We start from the raw sequence: 23,385 nt of genomic DNA on the forward strand, positions 1-23,385 counted from the left end.
TACTTTAAAAAATATATTTATTTTTATTTTTGGCTGCTCCGGGTCTTAGTTGTGGCATGCGGAATCTTTTTGTTGCGGTCCGAGTGCTCAGTAGTTGTAGCGCGCGGGCTTAGCTGCCCCGCGGCATGGTGGATCTTAGTTCCCCGACCAGGGATTGAACCCGCGTCCCCTGCATTGGAAAGCAGATTCTTAACCACTGGACTGCCAGGGAAGTCCCCACATTTTGTTATATTATCCCTAAGCAGTATGTACCTTTTATATTACTATAAATGGTACTACTTTAAAAAAAGATTTTATCATTGTAATTGTTTTTGATATTGTATTTCTAAGTTCATTTTTAAATTACTTGCTGGTAATTATAGAAATAAAGTTGATTTTTGTATACTGACCGGAACCTGCAATCTTGCTAAACTTTACCTATTAGATCTAGCAGCTTTGTATTTTCTTACGATTTTAACATACACAAATCATGTTATTTGCCATTAAGGAGATTTTACTTCTTTCTCTCAGTTTTTCATGAGTGAAAGTAATGCTAACTATAGGTATTTCCCCTTTAGGACCCAAGTGATTGATTTCCAGTGTTAAACCACACATTCCTGTGACCAACCCCATTCATTTAGGATGCAGAGTCAGTCCTGCCATGGCACTTGCTTTGAAAGTGACAATTTGTTCCAACACAACTGATATATTATGTAACAATTTCAGCATAATACAAACGCTGCATTTACTTATGTGTGATTTCACTGGTGAGAAAGTAGGTCTACCCAGCAGAATCAAGCCACAAAGGAACACTCCTCCCAAGGCATACACCACAGCTACCCGCTGACGTATTTATTACAAGCCACAGCCACTTACCTCCAGTGTCCCAACTGTCCACCCATCCTCAGATAGCCCTCCTGCCACCACCTCACAATAACACACAGGCTGCAACTCCTGATGCCCCCTTTCACAAACTTCCGTTCAGTGGCTTATTTGGTGTAGTAATTTTGATTTCTTAACCATTTAACATGTGAAACTGAGATCATTTTTACTATGTTCCTAACACGTCACTGAGGAAGGTTTTGAGTGTCGTGTCCCTGTTTTCCCTGCATGGTGATTTTTTAGGAACACACATATATTGGGTTACAGTAGAACTGACTGTATTAAGGACTTGCTACAATTTTAGTAAGGTGTCTGTGTCTAGGCTCATGAGGAATTAAGTCTACTTTTCTCATCATTTGCAATAGGGCAGTGCTTGGCCTAATACTCCCATAATGCAGAGCATGTCTGGTGAACGTTCCACGTGCCTTACAAGAACGGGTGTCCTGCAGCTGTTCAGCACAGTGCTCTGCATGTCAGCTGGGCTGTACTGTTTGACAGCATAACTTAAACATTCTACAACGTTACTGACTTTCTATCTGCTTCATACACTACTGTGAGGAGTGTTAAAAACTCCTGTCCTCACAGATTTATCTTTCTCCCATCAGACTCTGCGTCATGCATATTTTAGATAATGTTGTTTTGAACAGATCCCTTTTCTTGTTATGATATAAAGTTCTTCCTCTCTGGGAATATTCAGGTAGTAGACCTAAAGTCTGCTTTGTCTGATAGTAATTCAGCCACTTCAGCTTTATGACTGGGGCTTGCATCACAATGTCCCATTCTTTTATGTTTAATGAAAAGGGTTTTTCCTGTAGACAACAGGAGGTCATTTAGTCTGATAACCCCTACCTTTCCCTTTATACTTTACCTTGTCCATTTACACATAATTATCGACAAGGTTATGCTCAAGGCTGCCATCTTGCTGCCATCTTCCTTTTTTCTTTCCCTGCTTTCTTTTGGACTGAATACGTTTTTTTTTTTTTTTGCACTACGTGGGCCTCTCACTGTTGTGGCCTCTCCCGTTGCAGAGCACAGGCTCCGGACGCGCAGGCTCGGCGGCCACGGCTCACGGGCCCAGCCGCTCCGCGGCATGTGGGATCTTCTGGGACCGGGGCATGAACCCGTGTCCCCTGCATCGGCAGGCGGACTCTCAACCACTGCGCCACCAGGGAAGCCCCTGAATACTTTTTTATATTCTATTTTATCAAAGCTATTGGCTTTTAGCCAAATCTTTATTTTTCTAGTGGATGCTCTTAAGTTCACAATGTGCACCATTAACCCAGCATCTTCCTTTCAGTAATGTTCTTCCGCCTCACACGTAACGTAAGAAGTTCACAGCCGCACGCTTCTACTCACCCTGTCCTCTGTGCTATCCTTATTCATTTTATTCCTACACGTTACACACTATCAATTATCTTTGAAAGAAACTGAAAAGCAAGAAGTCTTATTTTTACCAACACATTTGCCATTTCCAGTGCTCTCCCTTCTGTGCCAACTTGAAAACCTCATTTAATCTTCCTTACGGTATACGTCTGATACTGATAAATTTTTTCCACTTATTTATCTGAAAATGTCTTTACCTTCTTTTTAATCTTCATTTTTAAAGGTTATTTTTGACAAACACAGAATTCTAGGCTGATAGTTTTATACTTTCAGTACTTTAAACTGTCATTCCACATGGCTTACATTATTCCTGATAAGCAGTCAGTGGTCCTTCTTACCTCCGACCCTATGTAATGTTTTTCTTTTTCTCTGGCTGCTTGTAGGATTTTCCCATTCATCAGTGGTTTTCACCATCTGGTTACATGCCCTGGTGTGCTTGTAGGATTTTCCCATTTATCAGTGGTTTTCACCATCCGGCTACATGCCCTGGTGTGCTTGTAGGATTTTCCCATTTATCAGTGGTTTTCGCCATCTGGTTACATGCCCTGGTGTGCTTGTAAGATTTTCCCATTTGTCAGTGGTTTTCACCATCCGGTTACGTGCTTTTCTTTATATTTATTCTGCTTGGTGCTTTAGTTTGGATGCTTTCTATTGCCCCCATTCTTCTGCAGTGTACAATTTGCTGTTAGGCCCATCAGAAAATTTTTTTATCTCAGACGTTGTATACATTTTTTAATCTCTAGAAGTTCCATTTTGTTCTTTTCTGGATCTGTTTCTACTGCCTGATTTCTGTCCTGGTTATGGGCCATTTTTTTCCCCCTTCTTTGCACATCCAGGAACTTTTTAGTGGATGCTCAGTATTGTGAAGGTTATACTGTAAGTGTCTAGATTTTAATGTCCTTCTTTAATGAGTGATGGGTTTTTGTCCTGGCAAGTAGGTAATTCATTTGTAAAGAAGCTTGATCCTTTCAAGGTTCGTTTATAAGCTTTGTTAGACAGGGTTTAGAACAGCCTTTATGTGAGTTTAGCCCTACTCCTAAGCAAGGACTTTCCTGAATGTCATGGGTGTTCAGTAAGATTTCCCTCTGGTTGGCTGGAATTCCAATGTCTCCTTGACCCCTTTCCAGTTCTCTAACTCCATCCATGCAGTCTCCTTCCTGGTGGTTCTATTTTGCCTGGCTTCAAGGAGGCTTCCCCTACCCATATACAAGTTACTGTTTAGCCATGGTGCCAAAGGAACCCCAATGCAGATGTGTGAAGTCGTTCTCTTCTGCCCGTTACCTCAGCTTCCCCGAACTGTGGTCTCATTCTTCAGCCGAGACTAACCGTGTTAGGTTTACTCCTCCCTGGGAAAAGGGCAGGTGAATGGCAGAAAGCTGGAGTAACTTTATAGTTCATAGAATTCTTTTTCCTTCTCTCAAGGACCAAAGTCCTGCATTGCCTGTTCAATGTCTTAAAAGGGCTGTTTCATGTATCTTGCCGAGGCTTCTGGTTATTTAGGTCAAGAGGACTAGTCTGGTATAGCTTTTTCAGGGTTTGGCAAGCCGCAGCTCTCCTGCGAATCTAGCCCTCTACCACATGAACAAGACAGAGCTTCACTGGGACAGCTGTGCCTGTTTGTTCATGTGTCGTCTATGGCTGGTTCCCACGACGACAGTGGAGTTAACAGCTGCACCAAAAGCTGTAAGGCTCACAAAGCCTTAAATATTTACTATCTGACCCTTTACAGAAAGAGCTTGTCAACCCCTGAGTTATTCTATCAGGGCCAGAAGTAACTGTCTGGTTTTAAAGCTCTAAATTAAGTAACTGTGTGACAGACTGCACTGCATTTCTCTTTTCTACTAGGAACCGGAATTTGCATTATTAACATCATCATGTAATTGTGCTCCTAAAACATGTCACCATTCACTTCTCTGGGCCTAGGGTCCCACAGTTTTTTTCATCTCAGATTTGTGAACTGTTTATCCCAGGAAACAATCGTTTGTCCCACTCACGCATGACCACCCATCAAGCTTTCCCAGCGGCTACCTCAGCATTTGGGGAGAATTTTGCGATTATCAGAAATGAAATAAAATGTGGTATGGTAAGCAGAATTAATAGTTCATCAAGTTAAGTTTGTTATGGACACACTGAAACAGAATATATATGCTATAATCCATGATAAAATATATCTGATATAATAGACATTTCAGGTAACCACTCAATTTCAAACGACTTTAAGTACTTATTTTAAAATACGTGTGTGTAGTCAGGGTTGTTCCTTGTTTAAAATATACCCACCAGAAAAAGTTGTACAGCTCTTTTTATGAGTATTAAATAAACACGCTTCTGGTTAATTATAAGTGTTTGTTATCTTTCAAGTGTAACAAATTACTGTAAAATTCAGAGGCCTAAACCAACAACAAACATTTATCACCTCATGGACTCTGGGTCAGGAGTTCGGGAGTGTCTAAGGTGGGCGGTTATGGCTTGAGGGTCCCTCTGTGGTGACAGGGATGTTGGCCAGGATGGCGGTCACCAGCAGGCTTAGCTGGGGCTGGAGGACATTTCTGAACGGTCACCTACATGGTCACTCGCAGGCCTCAGCGCCGTGCCCTGCTGGACTTCTCTATGAGGTGTCCCGACAGTGATGATTCAAGAGAAGGCAAGGCACAGGCCACACCTTCATCTCCACAACGTCCTACTGGCTACACGAGTGAGCCCTGCTCAGTGGGGAAGGGGCTAGAAAGCATCATGGACACCAGGCAGCAAGGATTTGGGGGGCGGCGGAAGGGCTTCAGAGGCCAGCTGTCACAATGAGCAAACACTTTCACTATATACAAGCAAAAAATGACATAAAAATTGTAATTCTGCACTTCAACAAAATTTTCTAAAGAAGTTTTTTTTTCAAACTCCCAAGTTATTTGACTCCGTCAACAAAGGAATCTTCCCTGTGACTTTTAGGTCACGTTATTATACTCCACAGGTTGGGAAAAGGAGACACCCACATATTCAATAACTTGAGAGTACAAGTTAATTTCTTACCAACCACCATTAGCGTGAATTCAAAACCTTTTTTCACTGATTTTCGATGAACTTGATTGGGAAGATTTGCAAATCCAACATAGCCAGGCGTTTCTGGATTTATAAACTGAGTTGGTTGTTGCTAAAAAAAGAACAAATAAACACCTTATTAGTTGCTTTTAAGACATTATTAAACCTGTGACAAACACAGATATCCTTAGTTCTCACAAATCAAAAAAGTATACACATAAATCAATACTCCCAAAAAGTCACTGCTATCAGAAAACTGACGGTATTCATTTGAAGATATTTAAAAAAGAAGAAAAACCAATCCAGTATCACTTCATGCCTACATGCTGACCTAAAATAACATTTCTGTTAAGCAATTAAGCAATACATAAAAGATACATGCTTAGCTCATCTTAGTACAATTTCAAATCTCAACTTAAAAAATTGTCTATAGAGTTGAAGGAAAATCTGTCAGACGTACAAAGTAAGACCCCACTTACAGTGGTCTCATTCAACAAACTTCGCTAAAGAACAGCTTCCAGGGCTTCCCTGGTGACGTAGTGGCTGAGAGTCCGCCTGCCGATGCAGGGGACACGCGTTCGTGCCCCGGTCCGGGAAGATCCCACATGCCACGGAGCGGCTAGGCGTGTGAGCCATGGCCGCTGGGCCTGTGCGTCCGGAGCCTGTGCTCCGCAATGGGAGAGGCCACAGCAGTGAGAGGCCCGCGTACCGCAAAAAAAAAGAACAGCTTCCAAAGTAAAGACTTCGTGTATCAGGAGCGGTGCATTTGTGAAACGTAGCCAGGAAACAGTCATGTCTCTTGCTGCATTCCTAGCTCAATGGAACCTAGGCCCACCAAGGGTGAGGCAGCCCATTTAGGGGTGGGACGCTGAGAATCTAGCTTCACAGACCAAGAGAAAGAAGACTGAGAGTGAGAAAGGGGTCACGGCGGAAGCCGCTGAAGCGTCAATGTTCCTTGATAGATGGATACCTGACACGAGGAGATTCAAAAAAGCAAGTATAGTAAAACAGTGAAATCTAGGCTGTGATATACTAAAAATGGGAAGAAATAAAAAAAGATACAGCAATTGATGTATTAAATGTACAAGGCAAGATTTAGAATAGTATTTCCTTTAAGGTTACCTTTTATAAATACATAGTCACACATGCAAAAAGAATATTCACAAAACGTTACAAGTGGTTATTCTGAATAATGGAATTATGGCTAATTTTTATTTTCCTTTTCACTTATCAAAGTTCCACACTGACACTTGTATAAAAAATGAAAATCGGGGCTTCCCTGGTGGCGCAGTGGTTGAGAGTCTGCCTGCCGATGCAGGGGACACAGGTTTGTGCCCTGGTCTGGGAAGATCCCACATGCTGCGGAGCGGCTGTGCCCGTGAGCTGTGGCGGCTGGGCCTGCGCATCTGGAGCCTGTGCTCCACAACGGGAGAGGCCACAACAGTGAAAGGCCCGCGTACCGCAAAAAAAAAAAAAAAAAATGAAAATCACTATGACTGCGCATCACAGTAAGAAACACCCAAAGACTTAAAAATAAAAAGTAAAGAGAAATAATAATCTTGCAATTTTAACTACAAGTTCTGTTTTTCTCAGCATGTCTTTTAGAACCAATTCCTTTCCAGGCTCTGGGCTGATTTTCAAGAGCTGACGTAAGCCAATTTATCAAGTCTGAGAACCCCATAAATTTCATCATGATGAATTATTACAATTTTAAAATTATTATTTGAATGGTCTGCTGGGAATGATCTAGGGAGGCTTAATGGATTGTCATTAATGTTTTTAGAAACAAATGAAAATCTGAAAAAAGAAAGCTCACAGCTTTTAGGATGACTGTTAAATTAGAACTCTGTCTGAATGAATCAAATAACAGTTATATTAAAAATAATGAATCAGGGCTTCCCTGGTGGCGCAGTGGTTGAGAGTCTGCCTGCTGATGCAGGGGACACGGGTTCGTGCCCCGGTCCAGGAAGATCCCACATGCTGCGGAGCGGCTGGGCCCGTGAGCCATGGCTGCTGAGCCTGCGTGTCTGGAGCCTGTGTGCCGCAGCGGGAGAGGCCACAACAGTGAGAGGCCCGCGTACCGCAAAAAAACCCCAAAACAAAACAAAACAAAATAATGAATCATAAAACTCTTGACTATAAAAGGTTTCAAAACATAAACCAGTTTCGCCTTATACTGTAGATACATGAAGTGTGATCTCTTACCTTAGACATCTTTAGTGAAGTTTTGTCAATCTGTCTAAAAAAAAGAAAAGTACATGTACATCCATACACATATACATACATATTTAATTTAACATGAATTGATATGTAAAAAGGCTTACATGAGGCATCAATAGCTTCTGTCTCACTCAGCTTCTCATTATGTCAAATACTTCCCCAGAAATGATGAAATTATCACCTCATTATATAAATTAGATATAAAAAATTAAGCTAATGAAAGCGACCATCTATACACATGTATAGAAATATACATTCCATGTCTTCAACAATACCGTTTTTAGTACTGATTACACGGTAGGCACTAAGGAGCAACTGGAGAAAAAGACAAATTCCCATAACCTCTGGAATTACGTAATTTCCTTTCTCTTTGAAAGCTTTGTACAAGGAAGGGGTGCCTGTCGGAGCCCATCTGTCTGCTGTCTGCTGGAGACTTCCTGAGCTCCTGAGAACTGGATCTTGACATTGGGGCACACACAGCAACACAACTACACTTACAAGTAAAAGAAAAAGGACTGAAGGCACCTGAGTGCTCGAGAAGTGTGGCGATAGTTCGGAAGCCTCGGGAGATGTGGGGTCTGCTGGCTAACCTTTGGTGACAAAGTCAAGAGATGTGAATGCAGTCAAATTTGATTCCTTCTGGTGCTTAGAAACTTATGAGAAAACTTCTTTCACTTTCTTGCCTCCCTATTTCCCCCAGACTGAAACATTCCTGAATGCTGCACGCCCCCAAGTTTCCTTTTTGAATGGAAAGGTTCCCAAACCACCTCTGAAAAAATGGTTAACCAGGGTCAAGATAGCAGTAGCATTCTTAACTTAACTCGAACTCTGTGGTACGACGTCAAAGAAGATAAGGATACAGTCTTGGTTCTCCCTCTCATCCGTCTGGCAGGAACGAGAGGGGAAAAGGGAAAGGAGTCTGTAAACTGCTTCTTACTATGACAGAGCATCACTAAAGGTGGGGAAGGAGTACTGGGTGCAGCCTAGTGTGCAAAGGAAGGAGCAATTCTGACTAAGGAGACAGGTAAAGCTCCATCTAGGTTGTCCAAAATGCTTCAACCTAGGCAGCAGAATCAAGGCAAGCTTCCAGGACAGCAGGCAGCTTCCAGCTAGGCAGCAAGAGAAGCAGAAGACGAAGGCTTCCTCGGAAGGAAGAACCAGAAAGGAACGAGAAGAATACAGTGAACCCTGGAAGAGCTTGGGAACAGAGACCTTGGGTGTGAGGACTCGAGGGGTAAGGTGACAGGCCCATGTGAGTGTGCCCTCGTCCCCCTGCCTCCAAGATGAGCTCAACAGCCAAGCTGCAGGAGGAGGAAGACAACACCTGAAACCAAGAAACAGTACTGCTGTGATGAAGATGCAAGCACAGTAATTCACACACAGCCTTCTGGACCTAAAATCCACGATTTTCAAACCCAAACTGCTGTAGCTGAACTAAATGAAAGGTCACAGTAGAGACTCGGAATGTGACATGGAAGACCAAATGTAAGAAATCTTGGTGCACAAGGCAAACAGCAGGGAGAGAAATCATGGGTAAAAGACAGCCTCAGAGACAAAATCTAGGAAATCTACGTGTTACAGTAAGAGTTCCCATAAGTAAAAGGGGAAGATGGAGGAAAACAAAACAGTAATAACAAAAGAAAAATGTCCCAGGAAGAGCAATCCCAGAGTTTACCTGGGGCTGTGTACTATACGAGTGACTTAAGATCTCTTGAATACAAGGAACATCCTAGGGGAACACTATTCATAGTCCAGAATTTAAAATATTAAACCTCCTCAGCAAAACCTAAGAGTTGGGGGCAGGAGTGACAGCAGAGAGGTAAAACTTTCAAGAGGGAGAAGGGAGCAGTCAGTTTGAAAACAGATAGATGGTCCTGGCAGAAGAAGCAGCGAACATGTTGTTTTAAATAATAAAGAGGTAAGTGTCTGATAACGAAAAATAAAAAAGGAAGGTAGCCATTAAAAAAAACTTACTTCCAAATTAAGAGAAAAATATGGAACAGCAACTTGATCAAACCAGTAAAAATAATGGAAAAGAAACAGAAAAATTCAAGAGTATCAGTCACCAGTCTAAATGTGAAAAGAAGCAAATTTTCTCCTTAAAAGAGGAGACAGGTTGGGGGCAGGGGCGGGGCGGAGGGAGAACAGCAGAAAACCAAGGTATGTTACATGGAAGAAATATGCTTAAAACAAAGTAGCTAAAAAAAATGTTTAAAACAAAGGAACAGGCTAAGAGATACCAAGCTAGTAAAAACAGAAAAGAACAGGGAGAGACATTGTTAATACCAACCCTGTTGGGATTTAAGGAAAGTGTGGTCATGATAAAAGAAACAATGTATAAAGATAAACCATTCGTAAACCCGTATCTATGAATACTTACAGCAGATAAATACATAGAGCAAAGACTAGAAAAAATACTATGTGAACTTGACAAAAATACAATTCAAGTGGGAGGCTTTAATAGCCTCTCTGGGAATTGGACAGACTCCCTACACACAGTATGAGCTAGGGCAGAGGTCTGAGACCACCGACACACCTGAATTAACTGGTATAGAGAACCTTGAGTCAATAGACAAAGAAAGGCGACTAAAGAAAAACACTTTGTCATGTAACTGCTGTGAAGAAAATTTATGCAAAGTTATTTTTACAGTCCGTGTTCTCAGATCATGATCTGTTAAAACAAAGATAAAAAGGAACTCCTAGTTATTCAGAACATTCCTTGATAACCCTTGGATCAAGGGGGGATAAAAGCAAAGCCATAAGTCATCTAGAAAGCAATGGAAAGAAGATAAAAGCAAAATCAGTGGGGCACAGTAAAGTTTCATAGACTCAGATGAGAATTTGGGTTTTACATATTTTCACTATTAAAGAACACGGAGAATAACTCAATAGAAGGATAAATAAAATCAAAAGCTGGTTCTCTAAAACAAATTCCTCACCAGTTCCTTTGAGGAAAAACAAGAAGATATAATCACAGACAGGAGACCACATGTATAAAGATGGCCACAAACTAGAAAATCTGGAAGAAATGGATGATTTCCTAGACACTGTAAATTACCAAAATTGAAGCAAGAACTGAAAACCTGACTATAACAAATCCCACTGAACAGGTGAACAAAGAGTTACCAATGAGGACTTCCCTGGCGGTCCGTCCAGTGGTTAAGACTCTGCGCTGCCAATGCAGGGGGCACGGGTTTGAACCCTGGTCAGGGAACTAAGATCCCACATGCTGCATATCGCGGGCAAAAAAAACCAAAAAACAAAAAAATAATTGGAGAAAAAAAAGAAAGGGACCAGGACCAGACAGAACTAGACCTGAATTCCATCCAAAACTGAACAGATAACTCCAGTGTCACTTAAGCCACTACAGAAAAAGGGAAAGCACTCCAAGTTATTTTATGAAGACAGCACAACTCCAACAACAAACCCAGACAGAGAAGAAAGAGCGAGCAAGCTGGCTGGCTGCAGGTCAATCTCACTTATGAATAGAAATGCAAAATTTCTCAATGAAATACTTGCTAGCAATTATATCCCGGAAATGTACCAAAAGCATCTATCAATACAAGCTGTTACAACAAATTAAAGGAGAAAACCATATGTGAATAGATGCTGAACACACATGTGATAAAATCCAACAACCAACTCTAATAAAAACACTAAGTGAGGAAACGGCTTAAATATATTTCCGGAAACCAACAGCAAACGTTATCCTCTAAACAACAGATGCTAAATTATTTAAAGTACCATCACTAATTAGGAAAGGATGCCCATTACCACCACAGTTATCTTAAAACACTTATGAAAAACTCCAAACATATTCAAAAGTAAAACAAAAGCCACAAGGACCACCCCATCCTCCAGATTCAACAGTTATTAACTCAGCTATCCCCTCAACCACTGTCCCAGATCCTTGATTATGAGTACTAGATATTTCTAAAAATAAGGATTGAAAAGCGACAAGCCATTATCATAAGGAAGATTAGCAATACTCCTTTAATATAACAAAATACTCAGGGTTCATATTTTTCTAATTGTCTCTTCTTTTTGTCGTTGTTCATTTGAAGCAGGATCCAAATAAGACCCTGATGTTGCAGTCTAACCGTGATTATTTACTGCTACTCTGGCAGGTTTAGTGAAAATGATTTTTCTGATATGACTGAATACACACCAAAAACCCCACAAACACTTTGGTTAAAAAAGATTGCAGAATATGGTAATTTACTTAAGGTGGCTGCATACAAGACAGGTGTAACTCAAAAGTTCTATTTTGCACTAGCAATGAATACCAAGAAATGGAAATGCAGGGAAAATGCCATTTATAATAGAGCAAAAACAAAACAAATGTAGGAACAAATTTAGAAAGAAAACAGGCCTAGCATGAACCAAATCATTTTTATTTCTTAAATTAGTAGATAAGTGTGGTCCAATCTCAGCTGGACTCCCTAATGATGAGGGTTTTTTTTCTTAAAGGACTGGATAAAATGACTTTCAAGTTCACCTGGAGAATAAATGCCTGAGGATAGAAAGGAAGAGAGCAGGCTCCCGCCTTACTAGCTATCACACGCCTTACTAGCTACCACACACATCTGATTTCACACCAACCTGGTGGGGCAGAGGACTGTCATCAAAGTGGCTCTGGAGCTTCCACCCACCCGCTCCTCACTCAACTCTGGGCCCCTGCCTGTACTCCCAACCAACTTCACGTGAGCACCCTGACAGTACTGCACCGTAAGCACACACGTGCGCAGGCCGTTATTCTGCTCAGCAGGTGAGAAGGGGACCATCACTCCTATCGGTTTCCTCCTACTTAAAACCTATCTTGATGCACACATACGGGGAAGTGGAGAATACCATTGTAATATTATTGGAACAGGATGTTAATTCTCAAAAAACCACTTATTTCAACTTTGCTTTAATTTTACCAAGTTTCTCTTACCACAACCTATTTCTTTCATACTCAGGTTTTTTTTTCTGAAACATAATTTGGATCCACTACAGTTTTCCAACAGTTTAAGTTATTAACTGACTAATGTAAAATGAAAGTTGAAAGAGAAATGTTGAACTTCTGAAGTGCCTGGTTTTCAGTGAGAAAGCCTTGATCCAGCAACACAAAATGCAAAGCACTGTGATTAGTTTAAACCTTGGATGCATATCAATCAGATCCCCCAAACCTCAGCAATTAGGTCAAATGAAAACTTTATGCACTCATTCTAGATACTAGAAACTATTTAACACTTTTTTTCTCTTTGACCCATGGCTTCCCTCTTCCACAGAGCAATACTTCCACCCCAGTCCACACAGAAGAAATCAACTTTTCTAAAACAAAAGGGGACAAAGAACAGATGGCTAAAACTGGATTCTCGGCAACAGAAACTTGCTTTGCTACTGGCATTTATGTGTATCAGTGCACTACCCAAAACCACCATTCACCGACATGTCATCCTTGTATTTACATCCATTATCCCCATCCACAAATGACCCTGCAAAGTAGGACCCAAAGGTCCATAGTCCCTCATCCAGAGCCCTTGGAACATCTGGCATTCAGAGCCCTTGGATTTGAGGTCCATGTACAGTATACCACACTCTTAACAGCATGAGGGCAGCACCCCACAATCAAATGAGTTTTCTCTAGTGAAAAGTATGACGATGAGCACAAAATGAGATAAGTAAGACTATACAAGTGGCTTCACCCCAATTCTGCGGCCAAATGAGCTTTGGTGTCCCCTTCTCTCTGGAGAAAAAACAAAGCCAACTTTTCCTTTTCCAGCAGTTTCTGTCTTTCAAGTTGAGTATAAAAAGGACCTGAATCACATTTATTAAAGTCCACAGAGGGAGGTTGCCGCCCATCCCATCCCCATTTCCCTAGGTCACCCTGCTAGTTCAAGAGCAGTCAGAATGCAAATCTGATTTGACTGAAAAGCCCTTGTTCTTCACCCTGGGCTGCAGTGCTCGCTGAGAGACCAAGACGAAAAACGGGGGGAAAAAAAAAAAACAGAGTAACTTTATGGCCGAAGAGACCATTGCCATAATTCATTGCGAGTTAGGAGGCTGGGCGGTGCAAAGAAAGCCTAAGTGGGAGCTACCAAAACCAAAAATAACGAACCTTAAATTACAAACACCAGGAAAGCAGCCTGCACGACCCGTACACCATCATACATCTCTCCTTATGATGGCAAGGCTGCTTCGGCCATTAAGCTTGCCTTGAGGTATTATAATGATCTGAGTCGTTCAAGAGATATCTGAAAACCTGTTTCGTGCTGATGACCGTCCTAGGCAACAAGTAAAGCTAGGCAGGTCCACACACCGCTGCCCCTCACAGGACAACCACCGCACGGAACAGCAGAGGCTGACAGCAGGCGGACACCTATTTCAGGGGGAAGAAATCTAACCCGGCCGCAGTCCTGAATAACAGAGCAGAAACGAGGCAAGCAAACGGCGGAGGTAAGCGGGCTCCAGGCAAAAGGCAGGCTCTGAAGCAAGGCTAAAGGTGAGGAAGACCACAGCAGTCAGAACTGTAAGTCAGCGCTGTTGGGTCACGCGCCCGCGTGTTGGGGACACAGACAAGGCAGCGAGGCACCGACGAAAACTGAGGCCGTAAAGGTAACAGGCGGTCCTGCGGGCCTTACTGAGCCACGGCGGCCACAGGTCGGCCCCATCTCGGGCCTTCAGGGGAACGGGCCCTCCCCGGCGGTGCCGCCCGTCCCTCCGGATTCGGCCCGGCGCGGGGCCTCCCCTCCCCTCCTCCTTCTCCTCCCGCTCTGTGTGCGGCCAGGCGGGGCCTGCTGAGTGGAGCGGGCGGCCAGCGCCCCGCGAGCTTCCTCTCGGCCGGGAGCCGGCGAAGCGGAAGCGCCCGTTAGCACGACCCGCACCGTCCCTCCCGGACCACGACCGCCAGCGCACGCTCCACGTCCCAGGTCCATTATTGACCACGCCCCACGTAACTCCCACCTGGTGAGAAGGGCCACTCGGGTTCACGCGGGACACACCCCGCCGCCTCCGCCAGCGCCAGGGCCCAGGGGGACGGGGGCCGGGACCCGGTAGGGCCCAGAAGGGCGGGGGAGGGGCCGGGAGAGCGGGAAGAGCGCCGGGGGGATGGGGGAGATCTGGGGAGGGCCCAGGATGCCGGGCCGGCCGCCCCTCCCCCACACCGTGCGAGTGGCCCCGCCCGCGTCCCCCCCGGAGCGGACAGACCACCGCCCCGAGCCGACCACCGCCTCGAGCCGGCCACCGCCCCTCTGCGTCGGCCCACAGCTCGCGCCCCAACGGCGGCCGAGACCCACGGCGAGATACTCACCGCGGACGCACCGAAGAAGAAGCGCCGACCGACCGCACCGCGGATCCGCCCAGGAACGCCCGCAGACTCGCGCCCCGCCCCGCCCCGCGCGTGGGCGGATTGCGTCAACGCGTCGATCCGCCCCCTTGCCAACGCTTTCCTCCCCGCCCCCATTCGCCAGCTTCCGAGTGCGCAGGCGCAGGCTCGTCCGCGGTTTCCGCCTCTGCGCAGGCGCCGTGCCCCTCCCACGGCGGTTGGCCATATAGAGGCCGGGGGTGGGGGGGAGGTCAAGCGTAGCCTCTTCTCCTTTACCAAGATGGCGGCTTGTCCCTGTTTCGCCACAGTTCCTATCTTATGAGCTTCGTTTCCTTACGCTGATAAGAGTGGAACAGGTAATGTAATTCATTGCTTTGTAAATAACTAGAATGGGGGGAAAGAGCGTTTCTTTAGATGGAGCTAAATGACCGGTGAGAAGAGAGGGGGACGGGGGCAGGGCAGGTGGCGGTAAGAGTTCGGAACGACCACGGGGAGGGGACCTTTCTCCTCTGGTCCTCTCTTCCAGGAAGATGGCGGCAGCACCGAGCAGGGAGCACCGGATTGGGACCGGGGAGGGACGGCGAGCGGCCGGCGGGGCTGCTCTAGCCCCGAGCCGCCGTCGTCTCGGTGGTCCGTGCCTCGCCTCGATTGGCTGCCGTGGGTCACGTGGGGGTCGGCGACTGGTGCGCGGACCATAGAGTTGGGCGCCCGTCCCCGGGGACGTGGTCTTCGTGCGCCAGAGCCTGGAGCCCGCGCCCGACGGGGAGGGGGAGGGCGGGCTGCCCCTCGCTTTCGCTAGGTGAGGCCTGGGGTCGCCTCCAAGTCCACTGCGGCGGCGCGGCTCGGGGGCGGGAGGGCGACGTGCCCGGCGGGGGCGTGACCGGCCCGGGGCGTCCTTCCTCCCCTCCCGCGGCCTGCATTCCCAGCAGCTGGCCGATGCTTGCTGGGAGGCTGGGCGCAAACGCCCTCGTACAGGAAGCCTTTCTGGGTTACCCACGACTGACAGTAAACACGGCTCTGGAGTCTCTCCTGGGCGGCCGCGTAGCGCGGGGCGCCTGAAGCTCTTTGTGACCGTAGGGCGTCCTGACAGGGTGTCTTTGGAAAGTAGCGAAGTGCTCAGGGCCAGGCGTCCTCTCCCCGCCGACTCAGGAGGTGGGGAAGTCGGCCTGTGCGTCGTGTCCGGGCACCACGTAAGACCAAAGGAAAACTGACCTCTGTGTTTTATTAAGCAACGCTATGGTCAGATGAAACGTCCGAAGGAGTGTAGATGGGTCTTAGAGGAATCTTCAGGAGCAGGATGGTTTACCCTTGAGCTGCGGGGTTTCTTTGTCCTCAGCTGCAGAGCTGCCGAAAACCCTCAGGCGTTGCGTTGCTTTCACCTGCGTTTGGGTGTCTGCCGCAGAACTAAGGACGGGCAGGCACTCTCTTGGCAGGTAGCTTTCTTGAGGCCCTGTTAACACGGGGTGAGTCACAATTAGGATTTTGTCCGAGGTAACTGGTAGTGCTGTTCTACAAAATAATCTCAGTGTTCTTTTATGGGAGCGAACCCGGGCTGATGAGACATTGGCTGAAGCCTAGTGCTCAGGTTGATATTCGATCACTTTGAACACTAAGCAACCCCAGCTGCCCTTATGAAGTGCGCTTAATATTAGGGTGTTTGGAAGCAGTGTTAAAGTGGTCGAGAAGGTATTTGGTTCAGAGTGGCTCCCGTCATTTGAACTCCCAGTTCTCTGGATCTGAGACATCAACCACCCACCTGTCATGAGAGCTTTAGGTTTGGAGAAAACTGAACATACCCCCTCAAGTCTTGAAGGACAAAATATGAAAGCCATTGAAAACAGTGAAGATTAAACTTCCCTGGAATTACTATTAATTCTGCTGTGTGTCACGTCCCGATTGGGGCTTACCTCCTCTTCTCTAATCAGGCTGAGGTCACCTGAGTAAAGGAGCAGAGCGTGTAAGGAGAGCACTCCTAAGATGCCGTTGGCCCACATTCCTGGGCACTCGAGGACCCGCTGGAACCCGGTCACAGTGCCCCCTCCAGGGGGCCAGGCTGACTTCTCAGCGTCCTGATGGGAGAATTTCTTCTTGAATCATCAAGTATTTTTTTTCCTTTGGATTTGTTTGGGGTTTCTGGCGGTCTGACTTTGACCTCATGGCTTTACTTCTTCCACAGTAGAAAATATTTCAAAAAAATATGTATTGGAAATGGCTGTGTGCCAGACATTGTTAAGGGTTCTGGGGATGCAGCAGAGGTAAAGAGGACACAGACTTTTTCTTTTCCTCAAGCAGTTTATGGTCTGGTAGGGGAGATTCACTTGTAAAGGAGAGATTACGGTGTTCTGAGTGCAGTAATGGAAGTATGTACAAGGAGTGGAGGTAGGACAGAGGGGGCAGTGATTACCTGTTGGAAAGTCTTCACAAAGAATGTGGTTCTGAAACTGGGGTTTAGAAGATGAATAAGAGTTTTTCCAGGAGGAGCTGGCAGGATGGGCTGTTTAGACAAGAAGACTAGCTTATGCAAAGGGAACAAGTGACAGCTATCCACTTAAGGGGTGGTATATATGGGCAAGAGGTTGAGAATTTGGTACACTGCTGGCATCTCAAATGGTGAAGGACTTAATGCCCTAAGACACTGACTTGGACAGCATTTCAAATGATTACACTGTCCACCAAGATGACTTTGTGATCTTTAGTCACAAGTGGATCAGGTAGACTCACCATTAATGCTTGGCAGCTGAAATTTATTTACCTAAAGGGCTTGAGCAGAGAACACTTTTTAAAGTACAGAATGATACTTATATTTGGTATGGCCCATTCAGCACACATGCATCTCACAGGGCTAGTGATCATAGGAAGGCATTTCCCTTTTCTATTAAGAAATAACCAAGCTCCTGGAAGAAACATAGCACACAGCTGAACTCTCAGTTGCTGACTTTTGGTGGCAAAAAGTTCAAGGAGCATGTTGTCAAACGTTTTGACCAAGTATAGAAAGACAGCCAAAGAACCTTAATGTGTCAGAATGCCTTTTCTCTTGAATTATGAAGGCACCACAACATTGAACATTTGAAAGCCAAGAAAAGAACTAAACTTTCTTCAGTGTGTAACATTTAAAAACTTGATTACACAAGTTACTTTGTGGTAAAGCAGGATTTTCATTTATTTTTTTCCTTTTTGTATTTCTAACATCAGAGACATTTTAGAGGTGATATTCCTAGTTGGCCGCTGTTTACCCGGTGAGGTAAGGTTCCTCAACTATCATTTAAGACAAGCCGGACTTGTCTGGGTATCCTGTCATGTTAGTCATCTTGTTGATGCTTGCTGTTAATTTGATAACAATGCATTGGCCATGCATACTCTCCCTTAATACTGTTTATTGGCACTCATTTGGATTTTAACATTAAAACTTAATTTTACTTCAAATCAAGGTTATATCTTCATATACTTTTGAAAAGATCAAGTAAATCCGGAAAAGCTTGTAAGGAAGAAAAAGTGTCAGTTTCCTTCCTCCCATCATGTCTCCTCCCTTGCAGGACACCCACGTTGGTCTCCTAGCTGTTGGCTTTGGTCTTTGCCTCCATCTCTCGCATCCACGCCTGACTCGCTCACTTCCTGCCCTTCCCTCCCCTGTCCCACACATTGCCTCTCCACTCGATGTCTCTCACTTTCTTTCACCGCTCTGCCTTCGCCCTGCAGACAAATGCATGGCTGCCCAAAGCAGGTGCACCTTTAATTTGCTGTCAGGTATTTAGTGTTTATATTCTGGCTACTGGTACCATTCACAGTTGGGCCAAATGGTGTGATGGGATTACTTTTCCTTTCCTGGAGAAGTTTTTGTTTTTCCTGAAGTTCTTATTGGTGGTTTTTGTTGTTTTCTTAGTTTTATATGCATTTGCCACTAAAAGTCAACCCCAAATTCACTAGTTGTCTAAATCTCCTTTCGAGCAATTCAGTTCTTTTTATCTGATCAAGTTCAGTAGGCGCAGACCTCCAACCTGCTGGAATCTCACTTCAGATCTCACTGCCCTCAGTTTCCTGGAACCCATGTCTTTCTCTTTCTTGACTTTTTTTTTTCTTTTTTTTTTTTTTTTTACTCTCTCATTTTGATGGAGCTCTTCCTCAAGGAGTTGCCTGGGAGATAAAATTTTGAGAGCCTGGATGTCTGGAGTGTGTTATTCTGCCCATATACCTGTGTTTAGAGGTTGGACATCAGTTTGCCCCTCTGTCTTCCATCCCCCAGTGTTAGCCTTGAAGTGTTAGAGCTTTATGATTCTTGAGCCTTTATATGTGACTGTGTTTTCTTTTTTGAAGCTTGAGGGATTTTCTGTGAAATTCAGAGCATCTAGTGCAGTGATGTCCCTTGGAGTCTGTTTTCATCTAGTGTCTTGCCTGCCCTTTGGGCCCTTTTATTTTGGAAACTTCTGTTCTTAAGTGCTGGGCGGTTTTCTTGATTTATTACCTTCATATCTTTCCATTCACTTTCTTTCTCTTTCTAGAATTCAACTATTGGACCTTCTGGATTGACAGTCTGATTTTCTTAGGTTTCCCATTTCTTTCTGGAAGACATTCTCAACTTTATCTTTGAGCGCTTCTATTGAGTTTCTCTGTTTCTAGGAGATTTCTCTTATTCTTTCTGTTCCTATGTTATAACCTCCTGTTTTTGTTCCATGGATGTAGAATCTCCTCTTATCTCTCTGAGGACATTGGTGAGTTTCAAAGTTTTCTTTCACCAAAAGTCACTGCTTGCTTCTGGTTGCTTTTTGTGTTGCGATTTTGGCTTTCATATCCGCCTTTTCTGGGCTATCCGGTGATGTTTGCTTGCCCGCTTACATGTCAGAAGGACTTGGAGCTTGTGGTTGGTTGGAGCTTGCCAACTGTGACATTCGCTGTAGAGGCATCTGGCTGGGCCATTTCCTTACAGCACCCTGTCAGCTTCTTCAAGTCTCTTTGGGTTCTCCAAAGAAATACCTCCCAGCCTCTTGCCTGGGGGCCAAGTGAGGGGAGAAGGCCACAATCTTAGCAATAACTATGGAAGAAGTTACTTCCCCTGTCTTCAGAATCGTTTGCCATCACTCCACTGTAACTGGTATCCCCAGTCCAAAGATTCTAGTTCCCTTTCCAAAGGGGAAAAAAACCACACCCTTTGGCTAAGAGGCATGAGAGGCAAAAAAAAAAAAAAAAAAGAACAGAAAACTGTCCTTTTTGACAGTATTTTCTTACTACTTTTGCCTGGCTGCCCTTTAGCAATGTTATTTTTAGCTTACAACTTGAGTTGCACTTAAATTCATTGTTCTTCTGTTATTTACTACACCTTTTATAGCCCAGCTGTGGGTTTTACATTGTCTTAAATGTGTGCTGAAGGCCCTGGTAGGAAAGTGGACGGAGGTTGTGAAAAGGCCGGTCTTCACAGTCAAGAAGCTCACAGGGCCGGTATGCAGAGCAAAATTTTTAGTTTTCACCGATGATCAAAGACTTGACATTAAAATCATATTTCCCCTATAGACTGGGGAAAATAAACGTGACCATTTTAGTTACCGAAGGTGAGGGGGACAGGTATACCCCAATGTCGTGTAGTGTAAATAGTTCAGTTCGTTGGGAGGGTAAATTTTGCCTTTGCAGTGCCTATCCACGCATCTCCTGTAATCATGTAATTGTATTTCTAGGAATTTAACCTGTCGAGGTACAGGCTCGAGTGAGCAGATGGTACTCTTTTCTGCAGTGCTTGTAATCGGAAAAAAACAAAACAACATCAGCAGGGGGTTTATTTTATGGTTATTCCATGCAACGTGCAGTTGTTAACATAGGTAAACTTGTGTGTAAAACTTGGAAAGACAGCCATATGCATTTTTAAATGGAAGTAAGTGTGGCATTACATGCACGTAATGTGATCTTAGTTTTTATTTAGACCATGTATTAATATATCCAAGAAAAAATATTAGGTAAAACAATAGTTTTGGAGATATTTCTTGAGGAAGAATCAAGAAGATTGCCAATTTTTACTTCTGTTGTTGTGTTTTACAATATTTTTATGCTAAGGATCATTCTTTGGTCGACCGTATTATCGTATTCATACTATCAGTTAATAAAACTGGTATGAATGTAGTCCCCATGGCCCCTGCCCGTTCCATCCCAGGCTCTGCCATGGGTGCAGTATCCTCTCAGGAGGCTTATCTGTGCCCTGAGACCCCACAGCTGGAACAGCAGCCCTCGTCTAGGTCAAGGAGAGGCAGGAAGTTGCTGATGCAGAAACCGGTAGTTAGGTAGCAAGTGCCGTTGAGCAATTAGGATGGATTCTTTTCTGGAAGCGCTCTCAGGTTTGCCTTTTATTTGTGTGAATTGCTATTCTTAGACGTCCTGGCTGTGGACTTTGTCAGACATGCAGCGGTGCTTGGGTCTTAGGCATTGGTTCTTTCTACCAGACAGGGCAGAGGGTGGAGATGTTTGTTCAGGTGGGGAAGGTAGTCCTCCACTGGAGCGGGAGTCAGGAGACCTGTAAGTACTTCAGTTTAAACTTGTTCTTAATCAGCCTTGTGATTTTGGGTGTTTCTTTTTTTCTTTTTTTTTTTTTTTTGCCATATGCGGCCTCTCACTGTTGTGGCCTCTCCCGTTGCGGAGCACAGGCTCCGGACGCGCAGGCTCAGCAGCCATGGCTCAGGGGCCCAGCCGCTCCGCGGCACGTGGGATCTTCCCGGACCGGGGCACGAACCCGTGTCCCCTGCATGGCAGGCGGACTCTCAACCACTGTGCCACCAGGGAAGCCCTTGAGTGTTTCTTGACCTGTAGGACTTTAGCTTCTTCCTCTCAAAGATAAGAAAGGAGTCTCTGAGGTGGTTTGTTTCCTTCCTTCCTTCCTTCCTTCCTTTCCTTCATTCATTTCCTCCCTCCCTTTACCCCCCCCCCAGCGTTCCCCCCCCCCGCCCCCACCCTTGTTCAATTCAGTTTATCAGAAACTTAGTTTTTCAACTTGGAAGGGTGACACCTGGAGCTAATAGTCACTCATACAGCATCCCGTTTTGTGATCTGTTTCAAGGATGCACGAGTGATACAAAAAGCCTTGACTATTAAAGCTTTTTTTGTTGCTTCCTACACACCAGGCATCATGACCTTTACTTCCAGTAATGGTTCAACCAGGCGATCTTACGCCCCCACCCCAGAACATCTGGAAACATTTTTGGTTGTCATGAGTTGGGAGTGCTGCTGGCATCTCATGGTTAGAGGCCAGAGGTGCTCACCATTCTGCAGTGCCCAGGACAGCCCCCACAAGGAAGAATTGTGTGGTCATAAGGAAGAACTGCCTGGTCACAAGGTCAGCAGCAGTGAGGTTGAGAAGTCCTGCTTTACCGGCTCCATCCTTGGAGGGCTCTAGGATGTAGCAGTCACAGGCCCCATTTTTCAGTCAAGGAGAGTGGAGCCTGGTAGGGTGAGGCCACTGGCAATTGCGGCTGAGTTACGGCTGTGCTGCCTGCACTGCCAGAGTTCTCGTGGCTGTCACAGATACCGAGGAGGGCCATGGTCCCAGAAAGTTCTCCCCAGGCTTACTCTGCCAGGCCTGGGCTAAGCACTGCATGTATACTCTCATAATCCTCACAGTGACCCGATACTAATGTCAGCTCCCTTTTGCAGGACAGGAGACGGAGGCACAGAGAAGTCAGGATGTTTTTTTTCCTTGCCTTGGTCCTCATTTTCAGTTCACACATTTAAACATTCAGCCTTGACAATTTACCTAGTGTTTCCTCTCAGCATCTCTAGAGTTTCTCTAAAATTTGGGATCCAGAGATGATGTAATGTCCAGGAGCGGGGCCACCCAGGCCTTTGTAGCAAGGTAGATATTCTACCCTGAAGGAAACACACTAAAATTGGTCTGTGTCCCTTAGAATTTTGAATATCATTGATTCCTCATCAGGCATTTATTTTTCACCAAGTACATATCTGTCAGTAGGTTTCCTGGAAGGAAGTGAACAAATCAGAGTCCCAGACCTAAAGCCATTGAGCACTCAGGGCCCATCTCTGCAGTAACCTGTAAACGGCTGCTGTCGGTCAGTCTTCAGCCACCGTCAGGGGGTCAGCTTTCACTCTTGCTGGACTGGTGTTTCCATCTTCCTATCGCAGCAACCCAGCTCCACCGCCTCTGGCTGCCTCCGTGACGTCATCATATAACTACACAGGTCTGGTGGGGTAAGTCCCTGCTTAGCTTTACCTGCCCCACCCTTCATCTGGGTTACAGGATAAGCCACTGGTAGACTTGTTCTTGTTTTGGACCCCCTGGCGCAGCAGGGTGTCCTGGCTATGGCAGGTGCCCTGTGTGTTTGGAGGGGATGAACAGACAGGACAGTGTTGATTCTGGACTCGTCTTTCCTGCCTTTTGGTGAATTACCATGGGCTGCTGCAAGCCAGAGCAGCTTTCTAGGCTCTGAGGGGTGTGCTGGACACAGCAATAAGGCAGTCTGCAGGCCACATCTCAACCTGTTGCTCTTGGGTTCTTCAACCACCATTGACTCTGGCCTTCACAGACGGTTTTGTAGTTCAGCTTTCTCCAGAGGCTTGGATGTGCTTGGCCGGCACGTTGCATGCTGAGCACG

General features: G+C 45.3%; 2 protein-coding genes across 15 annotated transcripts in view; one reads left to right on the forward strand and one right to left on the reverse strand.

Moving 5' to 3' along the window:
* SEPTIN2 (septin 2) overlaps positions 1-14,892 on the reverse strand; it is a 34,011-nt gene extending 19,119 nt beyond the window's left edge. For 3 of the 11 annotated variants that reach the window (XM_032637053.1, XM_032637050.1, XM_032637052.1), the window contains exons 1-3: positions 14,792-14,889; positions 7,483-7,516; positions 5,269-5,389 (exon numbers count right to left, since the gene is read on the reverse strand). In XM_032637053.1, coding sequence (XP_032492944.1) covers positions 5,269-5,389; positions 7,483-7,491 — 130 coding nt within the window. In that variant the 5' untranslated portion in view covers positions 7,492-7,516; positions 14,792-14,889. Of the gene's footprint in view, positions 1-5,268; positions 5,390-5,756; positions 7,312-7,482; positions 7,517-14,445; positions 14,544-14,791 lie in introns of those variants that run through there. The other 8 variants (XM_032637047.1, XM_032637049.1, XM_032637055.1 and 5 more) reach the window with 7 other exon arrangements.
* A 32-nt stretch (positions 14,893-14,924) lies between these two features.
* HDLBP (high density lipoprotein binding protein) overlaps positions 14,925-23,385 on the forward strand; it is a 69,954-nt gene continuing 61,493 nt past the window's right edge. The window contains exon 1 of one of the 4 annotated variants that reach the window (XM_032637039.1): positions 14,925-15,162. The gene's annotated coding sequence lies outside the window, so the exon portion shown is untranslated. The remainder of the gene's footprint in view (positions 15,163-23,385) is intronic. The other 3 variants (XM_032637040.1, XM_032637034.1, XM_032637036.1) reach the window with 3 other exon arrangements.

This window comes from Phocoena sinus, chromosome 7 (assembly GCF_008692025.1).
Source record: "Phocoena sinus isolate mPhoSin1 chromosome 7, mPhoSin1.pri, whole genome shotgun sequence".
Lineage (NCBI taxonomy): Eukaryota > Metazoa > Chordata > Mammalia > Artiodactyla > Phocoenidae > Phocoena > Phocoena sinus.